The following is a 23,774-nucleotide window of genomic DNA, read 5'->3' as shown; positions in this document are numbered from 1 at the left end:
GCAAGCGGAAGAAAACACTGTGGGCGGTTAAGGCCTCATTCATGCAGCAGCTAACCGTGAGAAAGTCCTCACAATTGAAATGTGGCGCAAAATAGCCTTTGTCGTCTCTCTCTTCCGACCACTTGGCAGAAAGTAGGATCACATTTTATTGGTTTATTGAGTACGTGTTGAAGGAAAAGGTGCTTAAATGTATCTATTATTTCAACATTAATTTCTACCAAAAAATTAAACGGCATATATGCAAATAAATAATTGAAGATAAGACAATCCAGCTTCATTTGCATACAGCAGCATAAAAGAGAAACCAAGAAACAAAAATAATGCAATATGTACATATTATGATTTTTATAAAAATCTGATCTGCTAAAGAACAAAATGAGGGCAGATTCGCAATCAGTGCACCAAATTCATCTAGAATAATGTACTTGCATCGCTGATTAAACATTTAGTAAAATAAATTGTTGAGTGGTGTAATGAAGCAGATTTTGATTGATTTTTATGCATTCATTCAAAGAATATTGTGTTTCTGGTGTGTGTGGCTTGGCTTCAGGGTGCCGTATAATACACATTTACAGGTACATATCGATTTGATGATGAAACACTAAAGATTGTCAGAACAGTAAGCTGCAATATTAGTTGCATTTCAGTGAGGATTAATAATGTATGCACAAGAGTATTTTTGGTATTTTTTGCTACCGTTTTTTGGTCTCAATGTGCAGTATTTATAATAAATCAAACCAGTTTGATCATTTTTTCTGTTAGTTTTTAATCCCAAAAGAATTTTGATGCTGTGTGTTGTTTTTTTTTAACAAGTACAAATGGTTTCTTTTAAGCCACATGCAGTCCTGCCAGTGCTGCTTGTCACTTTTGCAGCTGATAATCCGTCACAGATAAAATAAAAGGCGAGAAAATGACAGGCTACTTCCTGCTAAGTAATGCATCGTTGGCGCTTTAGAAGCATTTAGTGGTGCCCGAGAGCCAAATAACTACTAAGAGACGGGGGTGGTTTGACTGGATGAATACATTCTGTCAGGAACACAGTGGCCAGACAAGGTGAGTCAAGCGATTGTCACTCGGCCGGGCGGCCATCTTGTGTCTATTTTGTGTGATTGACTGGGCTGGAGGTGACGCATGGAAGGGTGCACTCCGTCCTCCCAGGCGCAGTGGAGACTTCAGCTGCCTCCCTCCGCTAGCCTTTTCGTGTGTGTGCATGCGTACACAGCAGATGGTTGTGTGTGTCTGCAGGTGTTTGTGTGTGACCTCTGCCATCGGGCTGCGCCTGAAAAATGTCAGCTGACAGATGGCTCAAAGTTTATTTACTCTCAGGCACTTTGTTTTAAGCTCCCTTCGGCACTTTGGGGAGAAATATTTTATTCAGTCTGTTGGTTTTATGATGATGGCCGCGTTTGATTTCTATTATTAATACTGTAAGGATGCGTGTTACAAAATAGATAACAGAAGTCAGGTTTCTTTCTTCAGAGTTTTCTTGACGGAATGGTGTCACAGTCATACCAAGTCAACAACTTTACCGTTGTTGGTGCCTTTCTGATTTGTGTAGTCCTTCATGAAAGTCAACTGATTTTCTATTATGAAAATGAAAATGCATTTGCAAACATCTGCTTTTACTTTGGATGACAAGGATCAGCATGTTTGAACATCTTCTGACATGTTACAAAACCTAACCAGTAACTAAATCCTATTCAAATTTAATAATTCGTTTAAGGGATGAGGAATTATGTTGATTTGGTTAAATTAAACACATTTCAAATCAAATGTTGGTAAAATAGTGTACCACACTTGGCGTGGTTGATTCAATTTTCACTTTTTCACGTTTGCCAGGTAAAGAAGCAGTACTTGATGTCAGCTGTGGGGAGTTGAGGTTTATCAACGGATACCACATCACGTCTTTTGGCTGAATTTCATTTTATATACCAGCATAATTATTCTCATTGTGTCATTATGTTTCTTTATTAAAATCATGTAACTTTATTGAGGATTGCAATGGATTAATGACATGTACAGGATATGAGTAAATTCAGCCAAAGTCAAGTACAAAAAAAAAACTTCCCCTTTAAGAGCTTGGTCACAAAACAAATTAAACACAAAAGTCACATTAGCACTATATTCACGTTCGGATTAAGAGTCTTCTCTTATCATTGCTTTTCATTTACATAAATTTTGGTCTTGAATTTTATTGTGATCCAAAAGAAAAAGAATCATGGGAGTGCACGTTGTCTCTGTGCGGAGACTCCTTGTAGACAGAAGAGAAACTACGTGCTCTTGCCAGGATTAGTATAGGAAAGACAAACATCAGCACAAACACCGATAATCCTTTAGTTTCATTCTTGTTTTGCAGACGGGCATCTCTTGAGGGCACAGCACATCCCACTTCACAACAAAAGTAAAACTGGTTAAAGCTTCCCTTGCTGGTCACTTGAGAACAGGAAACAGACCGGAAAAAAGAACAGGGGATTGTAAAAGTGTGTGAATTTGTGTCCGATTGCTGGAGGATTGGATCATCCTCGCTTCATGTGCTAATGAATCTCCCTCGATCGAGGGCCGTCACACCATTTTGTCATGTGACTGCCTCCTAATGGCAGCGTGCGGGTTCGATGGATCAAGTCACCTTGTTTTTCGTCTTGTTTACTGGTGCGTGTGTCCCCCACTGAGCGGCTTCAACATTTAATATACTTTCTAATAATAAATGTTTATTACTTTCCATCTTTTTCCTTGACTCAATTTGAGAACTTTTTTTATGATCAGCCATAGAGATCAATCAAGCTGCTTGGTATGGCTGCACTTGTGTAAAAAAAAAAAAAAATCAAAAACTTGAGTCGCCACGGATGAAGTGATTTCTGTATGCGACAATTAACTTGAATGGAGAAAAAAAATGGTTCAGAAAATTCCGCTGAAATACTGTAATCTTTGTCTTGTATTGATTCCCCCCATCAGCATTGACGCCGTCTTCCCTTTATTCGTCTTTCAGGAGATTCGAAACATGCACAACGAGCAGCTGATGGGCATCCGACGTGAAGAAGAGATGGAGATGTCCGACGACGACATGGAGGAGGCACCAGACAGCAAAGACTCTGAGGACTCAGGTACGCCTTTCAAAAATGTTTTTCGGGATGAACATGACAACATGCAAAGTGTTGAAAAAGCCACGTCAGGAACATATAGTGACTATAGTTGACTGAAAGCTGTTGTTAACCAAAACAGCAGCAATCCGTAAACAGCTCTTCTTCAAATGTCTGCATTAAAAATGATTTAAGGTTTCGTGCAGACGCCATAGCATTCCAGTCCACCAACCACAATGTTGTGTTGTGGAGACCTACACAGCTTATTAGTTGTGCTCAGTATGCCTTTCTTCTTGACAATTACTCTGCACTTCCTCTTGGCGCAAAATGTAATATTCCAGTAATATTGTTGTATTCATGCAAATTCGTAGCTCAAATAAATAGCTCTCATCTCAAATGAGCCTTTGCCGCTATCTGCTGAGAAGTAAATCGACATTCCTGGTCACTTGTTGCAGAACTCTCATGCTCATTTCCGATGTTGATTTTAAAGACAACAAATTTCCGTTGTTATCGTTATAAAAACGCAATCAGTGACATGAACAATTTCAGACCTTTATCACCTTACAGGCTTGCAGATGCCACGTTCGTAGTGTGTCTGAATAGTGTGAGTATAGTGTGTGAAGCGGTTCAAAGCTGCCAGCAGCTGTCAGCCCAGGATAGATAGAACAAGACGGCTGTTTGTTGAAGTAACAAAACTGGAACGGTGCCGCTAAATCTGTCGTCCTAACTTGAAATTCCTCCTGGCCTCATAATGGCACTGATTTTCGCTGCTTGCTAACAGGACCCTTTGGTTAATTAACGTGATTGTTGCCACACTATTATATCATTCCTTTTTTTATTTTTTAATTATTTCAGAAATATCCTTGCTGTTTATTCGTAATTTACTTTTGCATGGCACCCTTCTAGGCAGCGAACTTAATTAGCTGTGCCTTTTGCATGCTTGCACATTGTCAAATCAAATTTGTTTTATGTTTTTAGTCAAACAATTTAACGCTGAATGTTAAATCATTTATTCAGTATTAATATCCTTTTTTTTTTTTTTTTTTTTAATTCACCCGAACCTTCTTGTTTCATTTTCTGTGGTACCCCATCTAAGCAGAAGACTTGGGCATGAATTAAATACATTTTCAGCTCGTTACTTCTACAATTTCAAATCAATGCAAAATTTGCGACCTCCCTGGAAACACTCTCAAGATTTGTGGCAGCCTATCTAGGCAGCCAACTAGCCTGTTAACATTTTTTTCATATTAGCCATTATGCAACAGGGTACTTTGAGTGTTTATTTTATTTATTTTTTAAATACTTCCAAAAAATCCTTTCTAGTTGTTCTCAATTTCTTTTTTCTGGTAGTCCATATCGGCAGCAGTCACTGTCCCCTCTGCTGGTTGCTGACACATTAACACCCACCTACCTTATCACAGTCCTAATTTCTGTTTTTTTGCTAATTGGACATCTCGACCAATCACATGGAGGTGAATACAAATTAAGCCGTCAATTCCACCTTTTGCAACCATTCTACTCGTTCATCGCAGTAATAAACGCTTGGTGTCAAATGTCTAGCCTTCTCGCCAGATGCCGAGGGTTGGCCGGTTAACTTTCCTCCATTTCTGTTGACCTTTAAACGCAACATCCAGCCCCGCGACAACTCCACCACCTCTTTAGGCGCTGATCGATAAACTGCGTCAGACTCCGGAATAGAAAAGCGCAAGATCCGCCCGCGTGTGCATGTAGCGTGAACCCTATCATGGACGCCTGCGGGTCGATAGCGCCGCCTGTCAAATAACAAACGTGCTGAATCTGACCAAGTGTTTGACATGTTGCAAATCAATACTTCTCACCTCCAAACCTGCCAGAAGATTACAATCATGCAGAGCGATTGTTCATTCGCGGTCCTCGATGTATAACACTCATAAATACACGTAACAAATGTAGCGCTTTCATTCTCAGGATGGCTCTTATCTCCTCCCGGCGTGTTGCGCTTTCCCGAAGACCTTCCAGTTGACTTCCCCAGAGCCGAGCATACAATAGCCCGTCCTTTGGTTCCGTTCGATAGGCCGGGTCGTATGTCCAGTGGAGATCTGGCGGACAAAACGCTGTGGGATTATCCCATCTTTACTGTAGTCGCTAATCTGCTGTTGATCACGAGTTGCAAGAGATATTAAATCGAAGGCGTTTGGAATAGGCTCGAGACTTTTAGCAAAGGAAGGAATAACTGGATGGATTTTGCATTATTGTTGTTTGAAGCGCCTCCCAGTTGTTCGCTGCAGACATGGTCGCTCACACACATAGTCATACTTTATTCCAAAATATTGAAAAAAATACTGGCTGCTTTGTTAAAGACAGTTATATGCACTGAAAGCCTGTTTCAGTATTTCTAGTTATAAAAACTCCCACAAATGTCCTTTCTGTTCAGACTAGTTGGGTCTGAATTAAATTCACTCTCTGTTGGTCGCCGCCGCGTTGTTAAATCAATGCAAACTCTGAACTCTCTCGATAGTTCTGTGGCAGCAAACTCGTTAAGCATATATGAATTGCACTCTCTGCTGGTTTTTGCCACATTTATTAAATTAAATAATTTATTCAATACATTTAATGGTTTTTTTTCTCCCAATTAGCCACAAACTTTGTTCCCTTTCTGTTTATTCTTTGTTTTAATTTCTATGGCGACTCGTCTAGGGAGCAGACTATTTGGGCCTCGCAACTTCTGGCAGTGGCTGCCTCATTGTTAAATCGATGCAAACTTAGCTCTTTAGATTTCGGTGGCAGCCTGTCTAAGCAGCAAATAAACTGAGCCTGAAAATCATGCACCCTGCGTACCCTTGTTGTTATATCTTTGATGCCAGTAATTCTCAAAGTGCGGTGCTTCTACCACTAGTCGGCTCACGCTAGTGCTACTTGAAATTGATACTACCTGCATTTTGGCGCAGTGTTAATGGTGAATTTGTTCACAATGTTACAATTACTTGCAATGATATTCTATGCCAGTGTATTGAAATGTTGTAGCTTGAAATGCCCCCTGTATTATGGAATGCAATTTTTGATTTGATTTTTAAAAGTAGTTCCAAGAAGTTTCTGTCTAGCAGAAACTAGACAAGTCTGTACCTTTTTCCAAATGGTTAAAGTCAATATTCTTTAAGCCTTTGCAATAACACCACATAACTATATGGAACAGATGTCCATCATTCTTATGAAAGGTCAGTTTCTCACTTTTGATGATGACGGTGGTGGTTGTGAGCTGCATCCGCACGGCCGTCACCTTTGAAGCCCTTTGACATGGGCGTTATTTTTTTTTTCTTGTCTGGGGTTTAATTTTAAGCCTTTTGATTACACCCCAGGAAGTTATGAGATCTCCCCGGTATTATTTTCTTTCCTTTTTTCACCAGCAGACAGTTCTCAGGCGGACACGTCATGCTAAATGATTGCATGGTTCCCACAGGTGCTGACATTCTTGAAAATTATTAGAATTGTAGCATTTTGCACGCAAGGTTTGAAAATGGCTTCAACGTGATCGTTTGATCGCTCGTCATCATACAATCATTTCGTTGACGTGTGCGCAGGCGTGTTGCAAGCCGAGGCCTTGAAGGAGGAGAACGACTCGTTGCGCTGTCAGCTGGACGCTTACCGGAACGAGGTGGAGCTGCTCAAGCAAGAGCAGGGCAAGAACCAGCCAATGAGGAGCGAGGAGGACAGCACGCACACTCAGCAGCTCAGTTTTCTGCAGCAGGCACTGCAAGGCATGCAGAAGGTAACAGCCCCAGAACGTACAAATTCAAACACAGAATCTCTTTTCTCTAAGGCAAACGTGCCAACCACTGCATCACCTTGCTGACGGAATTAACGGCTCTATTATGAAACACCAATCAAGTCAAACTTGTCACTCATTGAAGACGCCTGTGGACATGAGAGAAGGAACATGAAGGGATGCTGTATCCATACTGCCCCCTAGTGGTGATTTATTGGTTTGCCAGATATCATAAGCATTCCGTCGTACCTTGAGATATGGGTTTAATTTCATGCAGGACCACTCTTGTAAATCAGGACTCTCATCTGAAATGAATGAAACTGTCAATGATGGCTTCCAGACCACCGAACCCCCCCTAAAAAAAAATTGCTTTTGAATAAGACACGTAACACAAAGTAGTTTTTCTTCGCATATCATATGCCTGTGACTAGTGTTATATTGTCTGGCAGCATGTGTTGTTGCACCGTTTGTGTTCAAATACCCATTGCTTTTATAACTAAGGTAGTGTGACTATCAATGTTGTTGATTAGCCCGTTTGTGGCGTTCATCATGCGTTAGTAATGAGCTATCTGAAGGCAAAGTCGTGTGGTTGTTTTCAATAGACGATGTGTAATTTTCTATGTTTGATTTTTAGTTTGACAGGAAACTGCAAATGGGAGTGTTAAACACTTTGATGTCTCTTTCTTTCAACGAATTGTTCATCCACCATGTACTAGTGGCGAAACAAAAAAACAATTTGAGTCGGAAGATGTTTTGATTTCAGAGATGTGAGTGCATCGAATCGAACTGCAACGAATCATTCCATTTGAAAAATGTGCCGTCTTTTAATCGTATCACCTCTCTCGCTCTCTCGCACTCTCTCTCTTTCTCTCGCTCTCCTCCCCCGTTGACTGTCAATATGAGAGACACATACCATATAACATAAAGGATGCACACAATAAGTGTAATTACTGATTGTGTACCATGACGTTCTTCAGCCACATTGTTTTTGATGGCTGCTGTCAAAAGAGCATTGCCACTAATATTCCAAATCCCAAATCTTAATTTGGAAAGTCTGTTTTTCATCTTTCCATCTCTCTTTTCTCTCTCAGCGTGTTATGGAACAGACGCGCCATTCATGTCATGCTGTTCATCTCCGCACGCTGAGTAATTACCTTTTATATTGAGCAGGTGAATGGATTAAATGAATTGGTGGGCTGTAAATTTAGTCTTCCTCGCCGGGGCGTCGCCCATCCACATCTCACTCACGTTCCACCCACTGAATTGGTGAGAGCTGCAAATGCACTCGCCAGGACCCCCCGCCACCCTTCTCTTGTCTTAATAAACATCTCCTCGCCACGGGAGGCCTCCGATCAAAATATTTGTTTGCGCTGGAGGACAAATTATCCCCTTTTTATATTTGTCGGCAATTTTCCGTGTTGCTCTTCTTTGAAGAAGACTCCTGTTGCTTTTCTGTTGTCACACTTTGCCTCACTTCATTTTCAAAGCCTAAATATTGATAATCAAATGACATGCGCATCATCCCACAATAAGCATCAACCTTCTTCTTGTTGTCACAGCAACTCCTGAAGATGCGCGAGGAACTGAAGCAGCGCGAGTGCGACTTGGAGAAGAGTCTGGAGGACAAACAGCAGCTTAAGCATCAAGTCCACACCCTGAAGGAAGGACTGCAAACATTGCAGAAGACACAGGTAACGCACACATACACACGGTCCACTTTGAAAATTATACAAAAAGTCTCTATGACGGTCGTTAGAATGAAAATTCGCGGAATTGTCACCCAAAATCCTTTATTAACTGTATCAAATGATCATAAAGGCAATGGTTAAGTAACATTTTGACATTATTAACTGTGATACAAATTTTCATCTTAGCGAGTGAGAGAAAGAGCAGAAAAAAAGTGAATGGCTACAAAAAAGATTCACAGAAAACTACTTGAATAGTAAATTTGTGAAGAGCAAACAACTAATGGGCAGACATTCACTCTATGTACTGCTTATCAGAAGCTAACGTTGTTAGCTCACACTAATCTGTGCATCCAACAAAACTCAAAGAAGATATGCTTATCTCTTGGCTTTGGCGTGATAGCCGCAGAGAGAGGGACAGCACGCATGGGGGATGTGGCAGCTTCTGCAGATAGTGCCTCTCCATTGTAACAGTCCAGACAGTGTACTGCCGTGGCCGGAGCTCGAAATGGCCTCGGGATCTTCATCCGGTCTAGCTGAGGTGGTTATCATATAAATTAGCCTCACTGTTTAGTAACATTGATCCACTCACTGAAATCTTTTTTTAAAAAAAAGGCAGATAAAATGGTACCTTGACTTACAAGTGCCCTAATTTGCGATTTCTTTGCTATCAAGTTATCAATGTCGTGTAATTTAAAAAAAAAAAAAAAATCTAAAGAAATTTCAGAACAATGCCCTCGTAGGTGAGCACGTCCAGCCGTTTGTCAAACGCAAAATGAGAATACTTGCTAGGAGCTGCCATAGGCCACAACCTGAACAATTTTGCTCAATTGTTTGTTTGCAATTTTTTTCCTGGTGCAATTGTGATTCAGTATGCAATTATTTTTTTTCAAGATCCTTTTACCATGAATTTTGTAACAAAAAATGCACATTTTCAGCATCAAACCTACCTAGATACTTTTTAAATACATATATAAATATGTATATATATAGAAAATGAAGCGCAGTGGGGTTGTCTTTTTAAATTACTGCTGTTGCTCTTTGAAAATGAAAATCTTTTGAAAATTACTACGTTGCGATGCGCATTTCAATCTAATTAATTTTTCAGCCCGGGCCACGACTAAGGCGAATTAATGGCATTTGAAAGGGATAAAAAATGATTACAATGATTCAATAAACCTGTAAATTAAGTTACAACTGTATTTACATGGTTGTGCAATTTCACTCTCCAGAAGCAATCCAGGGACTCAGCTATTTGTATATAGACAATCAATTGACCATCATAATTCCCCTTTAAGGAATATTTTCCCCCAAAAAACTTGTTAAAAGGACAGGGTGAGTCTTTTTCTTTTGGCTTCATTTCCAGTGCCGCACGATTGCAGCGAGCACAGCGAGCCTGCCGATTTGCCGCTTGAGTCTTCTAATGTTCTTGTTTCCCTCCCAACGAGCTCCACTTGTGCTTTTTTTCTTTCTTAAAGACGCTTGAAAATGGAGCGTCATTTTCCTGCACTTTGCTACCAAATGAGCCGATTCATTTGCACCCATCGCATCGTCTCACATGTAGCTTGCATAACTAAGTGAATGTTCCGTACTGAAAACGATTGGTATATCTTAGTCAAGTGGGGGGTTTTTCCCCCTTTGCTAGTGTTTCATGTTAGAATATATGGCCGAATATGCATTGCAAGGCTTTTGTGAAGTAAACTTTTGTTTAATTTGTTGGGAATCCTAGAGGAACTCACAATATTACTGCAATATTTTACAAACTGCACTGTTCCTACTATGACTAACGTAGCTAGTTATTCTAATTAATAAGCTTGCTAATTTGTTAACTTTTTTTTTGCAGGGTTGGAATTACAGAGTAACTCAATATTGTTGCACTTTTTCACAAACCATATCAACTGTAGCTATTCATGAGCTAACCTGTCATGGTTAATTTGTTGGTTAGTGTGTTAATTATTTCATTTATCTCGTTAGTCAATGATCCAGCTAGTTGGTTAGTTAGCTAATTAGAGTATTAGTGTGCTGATTCTAGTTCGTGGAATCGGAGAGCCACAGTCGCAGATGCACTTTGCCATTGATGAAACACCGGGAGAACTGTAAAACGCAATGAGGCAGGCACTCGACACACAACCCGAAGACACACAAGATACAATACATGCATTATATTTTTGTGTACAAATATATTGATAATATGTTTAAAAGTGTGGTTAGTAGGGCGGCAGCGATCAAATATTCAGATCGAAATTAAAATAGCTTGGTTATAAACAGGGTTGTTTCTAGTCACTTTGGGTGCTGCAGTCCCAAAACACAAACGACACACAAGCAATCCAGATTTTTTTTTATTTATTTAAATAACAAGTGTGCAATCATGTGCGAAAACCTTAAAAGCAATATAACATAACAAACGCAACTGAAATATTTTATGTTTTATGAATGACAAAAACACAATAAAGCAAAAAAAAATATTTATATGTATATATTTTTCGCAGCTTAATTCGTCAGCTGGCTTTATGTTCACGCTCCAAGAATTGTTGATGCAACATTAGTGTTGCTACACACAAAACATTATGATCTCTTTGGAATAATGAATGTACAGCCAACGTTTGTGTTTCTGATGATATATTTTAATGAAATTCAAGCAGATATTGTCCTCTTCCAAATGCAAAGGGTTTTCAACACGCCGTCTATGGATGTTTCAGCTTACATGTGTCAATGATATGGATCGATATTAGCCCTGTGTCGGCCTTAACACACTAGAGACTGACAGGGCCCTGAGCTTTCTTTTATTTCCCCCCCCCCCCATACATCAACGTGGTTGCTTGTCTAAAAATTCAGTCGTTTTTCCCATTGACAAAAGGACCAATGTCAGCACTATCCGGGGGGCCCCTTCCACTTCGGGGCCGGAGGCTATTCCCTTGAATGCGTCTCTGGTTATAAATACAAGGACAAAAAAAAAACAACACATTTCTATTAAATAATGAACAGCCAACTGGTTTTCAATCTGTGCAGAGCAGCACACTATTTCCCTCTCGAGAAACATTAGTGAGGTTTTACACAATCCTCTCACCATATTTTGGTCGATGAGACAAAGTGAGGTCACAATGCCAGTAGCGATTTTGCCTGATCAAACAACACACTTGCGTACTTGTTGAAAAGTGATCAGCAGGAATTGCGGCTGTGTCAGGCTGTCACCATCAAAATGAGCAGTCATTTTTGGCTATTAAGCAGGTTTTGATCCAATGGCTATCCAATAGCGGCTATCTGTCGCTAAATGTCATACAATACAGTGTCAGCGTAATTAAGTCTTTTTTTCCCCGCCCTTAAAGGGGAAGTCAAGTTGTCAAAGTTGACAGAAAATAACCTTGCGGTTGCTCAGGGCTCACTTGTTGTCTGGAACCGTGCCATGATTGGTCATTCATTACCTGCGTCTGGAGCAACTGTGATGTCATTTTCAGTCAGTGACAAGTGGCAAAATAGCGGCCCCTGAGATGGACAAAATGGGTGGATTTTACAGATTGCACAAATGCAATGCTGTCTTTCGACTAATGGGGTTCTTGTAAAGAATATTTTTGGGTCGACCTCCCCTTTAATTAACACTCATTTCAGGGACAACGACGTGTCAAGTCAGTCGTTATGCGCGACACGCTGCTGGAAATAATTTCAAAATAAAAGCGAAGCAAGGCATTAATGTCCATATATTAGTTTGTTAGGTAAGGTTTTTTTTTTCTTCTTGCTTACCCTATTGGTGGCATGTTACTGTCATGCAAGGCATGAACAATTGTGTGTGGCTGTATTTTAGCTTGGCTTCTTCTTTTTGATTGTGTATTTGTAAATGAACGGGTACTCAGGGCAGATATGTAAATCAGCCTTAAATTGTAGCGTTAAGAAATCATTAACTGTCTATAGATTCCTCATGTTCAAAGTTTCCTTCTTCATTGTCATCATTATTCATCCATTCATCTCAGGATCACCTTTGTTACTCGACTGTCTGCCCTTGAGACGTGTTTCCCATCCAAAGGGCTTGATATCGATCAGCGACGGCTTGCATCGTTGCGAGAGGATGACACTCAATATTTTGTCCATCGACTCGAGTTTCAGGTGTTGCCGGCTCATATTCACAATGTTGTCCTCGCTAATGCATGTGAGAGGAATGGCCGTCGTTAAAAGCAAATCCAAGGACTGATATTATTGTAGTATGTTTAGAACCATACGTCCCCTTATGGGTAGATTTGAGGAGGTCTCCTCCTTCCGATCAACACCAGGCACAAACGTGTCAATACTGCATTACCGCCAATGGCATTTATAATAAATGCATTCTCCTGCACCTGTAGTACGCTGGGAAATATGCTAATTAAATTCCAGCGCTGGGGCAAACATGAATCGTGAGAGGCGCCCTCATTAATGTGAGACAGAAAAATCCATTTCTGGGTGTGCATTTCCCTCAAGATTAGCCACACTTGGTGGGTGATTTGTCATGTTGACGAGATCTTTGCCAACCATCGACTGACCGGTCCCAACTCCCGCGCTATTCCCACCACCAACCATGGAGTTACCATAGAGTTAGCATGCATTAGTGCTTCGCCAGCAGACTGCTGACTCTTAGCTTCTTCGTTTAACCAACTATATGAGTTTCTATCATAAATATCAATATCATTCAGTAAACTTTAGCTTTAGACTTGTTGGATGCAATCAGATCACACAAAAAATACTTTATTTGGCACTGGAACAGTTAATTAGTTTTCTAGCTAGCTGGCTAATTTTTCCGTTCATTAGTTTGTCAGCTAGGAAGTTAGTTAATTATCTAGATAGCTCATCAGTTTGTTAATAAGCTACTTCATGTTGGTTAGTTTTTTTAACTTGCTAGTTGGTGAGTTACTTTGTTTGGTACTAAACGAGTGAGTTAGTTACTATTTAGTTGGTTAGCTAGTTAGAGTATTAGTTTGCTATTTCTTCAACTTGTCGGTTATGTTGTTTGTTCACTGCCTATGATCATTGTTTTTTAAATATTTTTTGGGGTGTGTTTTGTTTGTTCATAGTTTAGTTAATTAATTAGCCCTGCTTGTTGAATAGTTTGTCTTCGTTAAGTAGGTGGTTATGTTGCTATTTAGCTAGCTGGATGGTTAGTTTGTTAGCTAGCTAAATATTTTTTTAGCCTGCCATTTGGTTTGTTATTTTTTAGATGACCAATTTCTCTAGTTAGCTAGCTAGCTAATGTATGATGGGAGTAGAGAAATAACTCCCAAAATATTTTTACTATACCATAAACGGTAGCGCGTTATGTTGTTTCTTAGATAGCTATTCTGTTAGTTTGTTCATTTGTTAGTTTGTTGGGTAGGTACGGTAGCTACTAAGTTAAGCTGCCTCTCGAAATTGATGCATTTATTCGCAATATTACTATTTTGTTACTCCTCTAGTTACGAGCTAGTTAGTTGAATAGCAGGATTACTCAAAAATAACTATTTGCCAAGGGGGAGTGAACAACAAAAGATAGATTAAGAATGTTTAGTGACGGTGAATTATTACTTTCTTTGAATACCCTAATGAATAATAAATGAATTTCAATGACAGAATGTCTTCCTGTGTGTCCGTAATATCAGTGATGCAACGGTTTCTGACTCATACAATGTTGTGAATGCAGCAGTCCACCCCATTATTCTCCTGAATAATCAATAGAATAACAACCAATTATTTGTTTAACTCCTCCTATCAAATTAAAATAAAAACAACAAAAACACAGAGGACCTACCTTATCTATAATTACAACATCAGGGGAAAAGCTGCGTCACGAAAGATATTAACTCACCCTCCCATAAACTAGAATGCTTTCCTCCAAACTCATTTTACAACCTTGGAAATACTCAGCACTCTTATTAGAAGTGCACATCCAGCTTCTCACGTGTGTTTGGAATTGTGTTGCAGCTGGAGCGATCCAAACAAGACGACAGAGGCAGCGATGAGGCTGCGAATCAAACCAATGTAAGTACCATCCTTCCTCCCTTTGTTTCCCTTGTGTGACATGACACATCATTCCCGTCCTCTAAGCATTAGCCACCCAATATAGTCACACACGTGTGTGATGTGTATGTGTTGGTATTACCGTGTCGATGGCAGGAAAGGGGCTTCAAGCCATGCTTGCCAGTGTTTGTAAGGCGCGCAATATTATGTAGGACGCCAAACAAACATAATTCCTTGTTTTTTTTCTTTTTTTTTTTTTTTTTACCACCTGTCACAGCTCCCAAACGCACAGTTTGATCATTCTTCTTCCAAGTTTACTTTTTGTGTGCGTTTGTATGTGTGCCTGTGCGTGTATGTGTTTGTGTCGCTCCAGGCAAAGTGCCCTCCTCGCCCCATTCCCCCCCTTTCTTCCCTCCACGTATGATGTGTTTCCTCCATTTATCCGCATGCTGATTGTCTCTTTGTCGTCTGCTCCAATTTGTTTTGCTCCATGCCTGCTGGTTGCTTATTTACCTTCCCAGCTAATATGATGTTAAATGAGACATACTCTGCGCTTATTCACAATTTAAACACGTTGCCAGGCATCTCAATAACACCTCTGATATGTTCAAGTGAAGGATTTGGAATGGAAACACATTTGACCTCAAGGGTGTGAAAAGTGTGGCTTGCGGCTCAAAGAGTCCTGTAATATATGTTGCATTAATTATAAAATGGTTATTTGCCCCCTGAATCTTTACTTAAAATGTATACATTTATTTGTTTATTTATGGCATTAAAAATGTATTATAATTGTATCTGTTATAAACAGTACGATTTTAAAAATGAGTATCAATCTTTTTATTGAAATAAATGTTGACATATAATTAATGTATCTAACTAACAATGTTTATTTTTTATTAATTAGCTAACAAATTATAATTGCAGTAATTATGCATATATAATACAATAAGTTGTACTTTTAGGTTTAGATACCATTATTATGATACAATTAAAATAATCTTGCATATTTTACCTGTCTTTATTTTTAATTTAGCAAATTTAATAATTGGTTAATTGATGTATTGTTAATAGCAAAATAAAACAAATTTTGACACAAATGTTGTAATAATATAAGTACGTATTTATCGTTTTTATTAAATTGGTTACTAAAGTATAATTAATTGCAGATTTAGATTATAATCAATTATTTTACTGTAAAAGTTTTCTATATTTTACATGTATACACATTTGACTTTTCAAAACATTTCCCAAAAGTACAAATAACTTTTTTTAACAAATTACTTGACCATCTTTCCATTTTAAAAATTCCTTATGGCTCTGAAAAACACAAAAGTTTGCCCATTCCTGCTTTACATCCACTTTTAACACCCAGTTTTGAGGGGGCTGTTCTTTAGCTTTTGTTTCTGTAAATGAGTCAATGCTCATTTTGCTTCCTGTACTGCTTGCCCAATCCTGAGTGTGGCTTTCGTTGTGATGACAACCGAGGGCAGAGCTTTGGGTATTGCACCTACGCAGCCGGGTTCTTATAGAATTAGAATTAGAAATCCCTTTATTGTCATTGTACACAAGAGTGCAACCAGATTAGAGAGCTCCCCTCTCCAGTGCAATACAACAATAATACAGACAAATATATAAATTAGATAAATAGAAAAATACAGCCTGATATGGAAAAAATAAGAGGCCGCGCTTCATGCATCATCATAATCATCATCCCTTTTTTAAAAAGTATGCATATGCATGCATGTGGCAGTATGGCGGTGGTATTATGTAAATTAATTCCACTATTATGTCACAGTGAGACAAAATCGCTCAATCGTTAGCACTTATCCCAAAAGCGATAGCTCACACAAAATTGACTTAGTTGGCTGTTGAATTAATCAATTAAATGTTGTCATACATCCTCATTTAAAGTATATTTGTGTATAACGTATGTGTGCGTGTACAGGAAAGTACACCGTTGTCCTGCAGTCAGGAGAGGGAAGGTCCTACAGAGAGGAGGTCACCAAGTCCTGTGCACTCAGAGAGAGAAGCCCTGCTTGTCGGTAAGACCCAACAGAAAGTTTCTTTTGCAGTTATACCCTCAGTTGTTCATGTTAGGCCCAAGATTATTTTAGTTAACAAAAAGTAAGGAAATAACAAAAGCAAAAATATCAATGGTTAAAAAAAAGACGAAAACTATCTGAACCCTCATTTTACGTTTACAAAACTATCTAAAACTAACAATTTATAGCAAAAATGTCCTTTGTTTTCATATTTGGCAGGGAATTTAGTAATGACTTGAAATGTGATTTTAAATTATTATTTTTTCTTTCAGTATTAGCCTGAAGAGAGACATTTGAAGCGTTGTCTGGGAGTTGAAGTCGTGTTAAAGTGTGTGGCAAAGAAGGGACGTCGTCTAGCAGCGGGCAATAAAAAAGTGCCACCAGATAACGACAAGTGTTTGGCTTTTGGCTCGAATGTCTCCCCTGCTTTGTCCACAAGACGTTCAAAAAGTAGTTTGGTTCATATGGAAAAAAATACACTCAAAATTAAGGGGGAAAAAGGTACACTGTTCAAGCTGTTTTGATGCTTGTCAACAGGAATTGAAGCCATAAATCCACTTGAGAAGTTGTCAACTTGGCAAGCTCGGCTTTATTTAATTTGGGTTGTGATGCATCAAACTTTAGAAACAGCATTATGCACGCTTATTTGTGATTCAAAATCTATGGACTGTTTTACATTGCCTATATTTGATTTGTGGATGGATGTTTTTTTTGTCTTTAAAATAATACTTTTGTTGAATTATTACTACACAATATGACTTACCATAGTGTTTTTTTAATCTTGCACACAAAAATTTAAAAAAAAAGGTACAAAACAAAAATTAAATTATGACTATAAAAACTAACAGAGCCCCCCTGAATAGTAAATAAAACGAACTATATTTGAACTCGACACAAAATAAAAACTAATGAAAATTCCCAAACAATAGGAACCGTGGTTCGATCCCATAAGATTTTGGCGTACAGTGGAACCCTTTGAAAGTGATCGAATTTGGACCTGGTAAAAATCTAAAAATCAGGTGTGGTCTGCTTTTTATTTAGCATTTTTTTTATCATTTTTTAATGCCACCACATAAAGGTCCCAATGATAGCATGTAGTACAACTAAAAATTGTAACTAAAATGAAATAAGAAAAATATTTTTACAATATATCACAAAAAATAAATCAAGTAAAACACATGTCAACATATCCCATTTTTATTCAATGGTATTTTTTTAATTAAAGGTTCTTTCACTTGTATAGCGCTTTTGCACCCATTAAGGCACTCAAAGCGCTTCACACTGAATCCGATTCATCTACTGATGCCGCAGTCTCATCGTTTTGAAATAATGTATCAAAGTTGTATTTTGTCCATCTACATTCACTGAGTAATGTGCTGCAATGGTTTACAAAACTGTTGTCTTTGAAATGCTCCAATTTGACCTTGGAGCACACTAGCGAATCAGATTCACATTCATTCATTCATTTAGTTTGACATGCGTCATTGAAAGCACGAGGAATGCTCAATGTCTCCGTCCTCACTTTGTTTGGTGGTCACAGCACATTGCTCGCATTCACTCAGCTATTTGCTAAAAGGGACGTAATGTGTTACCCTCACCAAAAAGCCTCAAGCTGCGGCAGCCCGGGTAGGTGCCGTTACGGCAGATCTCTTGATGCTCCGCAGGTGGTTGGTATGAGTAGAGCGGGTGTAATGACGGCTCCCCGTGGGCCCCCATGTGTGAGCAGAAAGCAGATGGTTACTTTCACTTTGACGAGGCCTTGGCGACAAAGCCGTCGTCAAACACTCGCCCTTATCCAGTTTTCAGCGGCAGTGTACAAGAGTAGAGAAGAGGTGGTGCCACCGTTGTCCTATATATACGGTAGTATTTTTTATCATGAATATTAACATGCAACCTGTTTGTGGTCTCCCTCAGGGATCATCTCCACGTTCCTGCACGTGCATCCCTTCGGAGCCAGCATCGAATACATCTGCTCCTACCTGCAGCGCCTCGACACCAAGGTACCGCCACATCATCCAGAAGCAATGCTAGCGTGCCAACAGTTGATATGCTGACAGATAGTAAGACAGTGCAACATGAGTACACAATGCGCTGTTTTCCCATTCATTTGAAAATGTGATCATGGAAAATGTGGAATTCTGCAAAAAAGGAGGAAGTAGAAATTTCTGGAATGTGACAGTGGCCTGAATGGAGTGTGATGTGTTCCTTTATATTCATAACAGAATTCAATGAAATGTAAAGAATTGAACAGTTTAGGAATCAAGACTAATTAATTGTGCCTCCTTTTTGTATGTGTGAGACTGTAGTAGCAGTAATTTTTGTTTTTCATTGCGGATAACGAATATATGCCTGTGAGTATTGTTATATTGTCTTTCTCATCTGTTAGCGCACAATTTATGTAAATATGCGTTGCTAAAAGCGTTAAAACTTGATTTTTTTAAGGGGGGTGGCTATGGTATTTCCTATTACACATGGACTAAATAGTTAGTATCCCTCTATTGACGAAAAAAAACCACTTTGCTCACGCAAATAACTTGAATCTGACAAAACTAACAAAGAAAACATGTATGAAAATTACACATTGCATTTGAATTGTGGTTCAACAGAAGTATTTTTTTAAAAAAGCAAACTCATGAAATAGACAGCAACAACCAAAATGTGTCCTCTAATAAGCATCATCGGCATTTTCAAACTTGTAATGAGTCAGTCAGTCTATTTAAAAGGCGACAAGTAGTCACTTTGCTGTTTAGTGAATTGGTGTGTACTACACTAAACTTGGACCAGAGGGAGCAAAGGTGCAAGTAGTATTGGGAGATTCTCCAAGCAGCTTTAAGTTCCTGTGACTGCAGTTGCCCATACAGCTCACAAATTAAACTTCCACAGTAGCCCAACTCCCTGGAATGAAATTGACGACAAATTAAAGACATATAATACGAATGTTGATGTGTGTTACCGCCCCCTACATGACTGGAGTGGAAGTGTATCTTTATGCTGATGTTGTGGTTGTGAATATGTTGTCTCAAGGTGAAAATCAAGTCAAATTGACTTGCTCACAAAGCCAAAAGGGTTATTGATCCCTTTAAGAAAGCATATGCCCAATGCTGTTTCCCTATTCAGTGAAGTGGTCATGAGGAAATGTCTTATAATTGCTTCCAGGTTGTTTGTGTAAAAAACCTCAATAGTTCAGCCCCACTCTCCATCTGTGAATAGAAGTTGATAAAGTAAAACTGGACAAGAAACTTCTTCAGACAGTTTGTCTCCATTTCCCAGACTGAAATGTCATCGGTACGTGCGTTTTGCTCGATCTGGATGGTTGGCCCAATTCCCCCGATACCGGAACATATTAAATGCACGTCCATCGCCAGCCCAGACGGCACTAGACAAATATCGGCATGAATCCTACGGACGCTCGACTTTCCTTTCACTCATGTCACGCCTGCCCAAGTGCCCCTCTTTTATTTCTGTCAGTCTGCGAGTAGCGTTTAAGACACACTATTACTCCACTGCTCAGATCGGCCAGTCTTGCTTTCATTATTTTACGCTCAAATTCTTTTTTCCCTCAGTTCTCTGAAAAGCGTACACATGGCGCTGCTTTGACATACAAGTTTGATTCATTCTCGGAGCCACCTTGTAACTTAGTTTACTCGTGTATCGAATCATCACCCACTCAAGTGAATTGAAATACAACTGTTGCACCCCAAAAATATATATATATTTTTTGTAAATAAAAATAGCATTGTATTGTATAAGAAAAGAAATTTGCGACTGTACAGAGATAAACTGGTCTTGTGTCGTATGATCAATGGTTGGACAGTCCAACAGTCACAACCGGCCTTGTTAGTGATGTCAGGAAAATGGTTAATCTGAGTGTGAGCGTTGGGACATGAGTTGTGGGCCAACAGCAACTATTTCTGAGTGCTATCATTTTGTATTTGTGTGTTTGACTGTTTGTCAGGTTTAAAAAGAAAAAAAAAGTGAAAGTGTACTGGCGACTGTAGTACCTTAATTTCACATTTTTTGTGTATTCAAAGCTCTTCAATTGGTGACTCAATTTTTTGCTCACCACGAAGAAAATAAGTCATGAGTGAAGTTACCATTGTAATTGCATGAAATTGGGTAGTTTTTAGTCAAGCTTCGACTAAAATGTGTTTTGCCTGACTATTGATAAATTCCCTCGTAACAGTCAATCTGTACACGCACAAAAAAATGCTGGGTTGTTTTCCTTACCCACTTCCTGGGTAGTTGAGGATTTAAGAAGACTTCCCGAACTCAAGGTTTGGTTAATTATTTTTGACCCAGACGATTGGGTTGTCGATTGGATTTTTGGCTTGTCTTTGGGTGTGTATACTGGAGTTGAAGTAACACGTCTTAAGAAAGGTTAGTATTGGCCACTGAGCACTCATTAATTTTCATGCAGATTCACTCATTATAGACCGAGTGACCCTGAGAAACGATACAGTGCCAGCCTGTTTCTCCATCGGTGTGACTCATCGTGTCACACACTTGTCCAAGAAAGCATACAAGTCTTCTCTCGACTCGTTGTGTTTATTTGTTGCCGCGATGATGCGTTTGGACCGCCCACGTTTTGTCTGCACTTCCCACACATACTCCAGTGCACAACACTCATTAGGCAGCTCCACGCACATTTGTCAATATGCCTGGCTGGCCTCCACCTACAACAACAACAACAACAAGTAGAAGAAGAAGAAGAAGCTAAGTCCGCTCTGCTTATCTGGTGACATCACACGCCGCACTGTTGTGTGTCACGACACACTAGGTTCAAAAGGGAGCAAGCCAGTGCTCGGTAATTCACACGCATCACTATAGCTGTGCTTCAAAATAGCCAGTTTTAGCTCTTCAGCCAGACCAAATCCACTCTTCAGAGCACCATGAAGGCTAAAAATAATTTACCCAACTTTGGGTAAAAGTAACCCAATCGGCTCAAAATCTTCAGCTGCTCAACAACTGGGTTAGGAAAACAAGCCAATTCAAAAACCTTCTGACTGGAGTCCCCCACGTCTGATTTTGACATGCTTCTCTTGTCTTTGTAGATCAACCCGACCGAGGTGGAGGCGCTCCTCTCCCGGCTGCCCTGCACCTTCAGGCAGGAGCTGACGGGCGTGGGCGCCAGTTTGGAGAAACGTTGGAACTTCTGCGGATTCCAGGGCATCAAGAGCACGTAAGGGCGCGCTCGTGGGGGGAGCGCAATACCCTCCACGGCTGTCAAGACGCCGTCTCCGCGGTTACAGGAATGTTTACTTGACACGGCCGCGACTCTCCGGGAGTCGAGGCAGAGGAGTCACTGGAATCGGACGCGAGCGCGGCCCATGTCGGTTGGGCGTTAAAGCTTTCTGAGCCTTTTTGGCAGGTGCAAGCAGGACTATACAGGGCTATTACCTGCCACGTCATCAGGGTCGAACTCTGCAAACCTCTAAAACCCTGCAGCCTCCATCCTGCCTCTTGTTTTTGTTTTTTTTTGTTTTTTTTTTTATTTTGTCCTCCTGGTTTGTAACATAGATTATGAAAAAAAATAAATCATATTTCTTCATTTTATGTAAAGGCTGTGAAGAGTTGCATAGAGTTGTTGTTATACGCTGTACATGCTTGGATTGTATTTTTGATTATAAAAAAAGGAATTTTAATATGACACCGTTTTGGTGTGTTTTTTTAGTTTCTACATTTTAATGGAAGAGTTCTTGTGCGCAGTGGACGGGCGGGTGTCACTCACATCAAAATCTAATAGCCATGCCCCCCCCCCCGACACACAAGTAACTTACGCAAGGGTGTGCGGAGATGGGGCCAATGGGCATATCATTATTTTAATTAATTGTAATTGCGTACCAAAACACGTTCATAGTTTTCAATTCATTTTTTGATTTTCATGCTAAATATTTGACATAAATATATTTATTTTTGTAATCATAAACATGCAGCGTTATACACTAATAAACTTATTGACAATTATTAGACAGTTATTCTGCAGTTGAGTCAAATGCCGTGGCTCTAAGCTTCTCAGCATTAGATTGGTGTGATTTCTCACACACACACACGCACACACACACAATGTGTACACTATTCATTAAACTTTTCTGCACTCGTGCAAGGCCCTGACGAGCGACTCCGCGCCTTGCGTCACGGCCAGCGCCTCCATGGCATAAACAAGGACGCTAATGGTGTCTTCTCTTTTGAGTTGACGGCCCACGAGGCAATTTAGGCCTTTTTTATTTTTTAAAGGCTGTTGGTGCGCACAAAAGCAGCACGTCAGGCATCACAAGAAAAGGCAGCAAGCGGACTAATTAAGATTCCCTGGAATGCCGCTCTCCTCTCCGGCCATTGATGTTTGTTCATTTAGAGCCATTAAAAAGGTGTGAAGCTGCAGACTGGAGAGTGCGCTCCAATGTCACCACGAAGGGCGCCCGTGTGCTTCTTCTCCCATTTCCAAACACCCCCTCTCCACGCTGAAGATGACTCTAATTGGATGCGCGGGGTTCCTTTGGGTGATTTTGTGATGCGGGAGATAGCCTTAATTACCTCCCTGTCTCGTGCTGCTTCCTGACGGCGTCCTCATCTACTTCATTATGACCGCCTCCCTTCAGCAAGCACATAATAGGATGCTGCCTATGCCTAGTGACATGGCACCCTGAAGTACCAACAACGATCACCACACCATGCAAATGACACAAATGCAGGCGCTGCGGTTTAGTAGATATTCTGCAAAACAGCGCAGAACCCAAACGTAGTGGGCTGCAATTGTGAGCACTTTTTACACAACACCGCGTCCCCCAACATCTGGTGTGACAAATAAAACTTTCCAACACTGCTAGGAGGGAGAAATTGCTGTCAGGTGTTAAACTTAACTCTCTTGTCGTCCAGATCTTGAATAAGTAAAGCAGCCCCTGACCATCACACTTCCACTACAAGGTTGCCTGTAGGTATAATATTCTTTTTGTCATTGTGGAATTCCCTTACACAAGCTCAACTTTCTGCCTTGCTTATGACTCATACTACCTATGAAAGGCTAAAAATTGCTACATGTTTCTTATACAGAACTCTGCAAAGGTGGGATATTACTTCAACTGTGTTTGCTTTCAGACAGCCATATAACAACCCTCAATCAGATCATTAGATGTCATCACTAAAGCTGGTGTGACGTACTGTTTGAAATACTGTCCCTCACACGGGATGGCAGGAGAAGTGAATGTGAGGTGCTAACCTCCATACCCTGACGACCAGGTCGTGAAGGAGCAAAGCACCTTCAGACCATCACGCTCCC

General features: G+C 39.9%; 1 protein-coding gene across 5 annotated transcripts in view; it reads left to right on the top strand.

Annotated features, from left to right (window-relative positions):
- Window positions 1–21,977, top strand: part of enox2 (ecto-NOX disulfide-thiol exchanger 2) — a 167,142-nt gene extending 145,165 nt beyond the window's left edge. For all 5 annotated transcript variants that reach the window (XM_088294326.1, XM_088294323.1, XM_088294328.1 and 2 more), the window contains 7 exons: window positions 2,987–3,101; window positions 6,635–6,822; window positions 8,379–8,510; window positions 14,424–14,480; window positions 16,405–16,501; window positions 18,416–18,501; window positions 21,553–21,977. In XM_088294326.1, the coding sequence (XP_088150452.1) occupies window positions 2,987–3,101; window positions 6,635–6,822; window positions 8,379–8,510; window positions 14,424–14,480; window positions 16,405–16,501; window positions 18,416–18,501; window positions 21,553–21,684 (807 nt within the window). In that variant the 3' untranslated portion in view covers window positions 21,685–21,977. The remainder of the gene's footprint in view (window positions 1–2,986; window positions 3,102–6,634; window positions 6,823–8,378; window positions 8,511–14,423; window positions 14,481–16,404; window positions 16,502–18,415; window positions 18,502–21,552) is intronic.
- Window positions 21,978–23,774: the final 1,797 nt, after the last annotated feature.

Source organism: Idiotropiscis lumnitzeri, chromosome 4 (assembly GCF_059441095.1).
Source record: "Idiotropiscis lumnitzeri isolate Australia: NSW breed Sydney's pygmy pipehorse chromosome 4, RoL_Ilum_1.0, whole genome shotgun sequence".
In the NCBI taxonomy this organism is placed as follows: Eukaryota; Metazoa; Chordata; class Actinopteri; order Syngnathiformes; family Syngnathidae; genus Idiotropiscis; species Idiotropiscis lumnitzeri.
The sequence above is the reverse complement of the archived record's forward strand: the minus strand, read 5'-3'. Positions and strand labels throughout refer to the sequence as shown.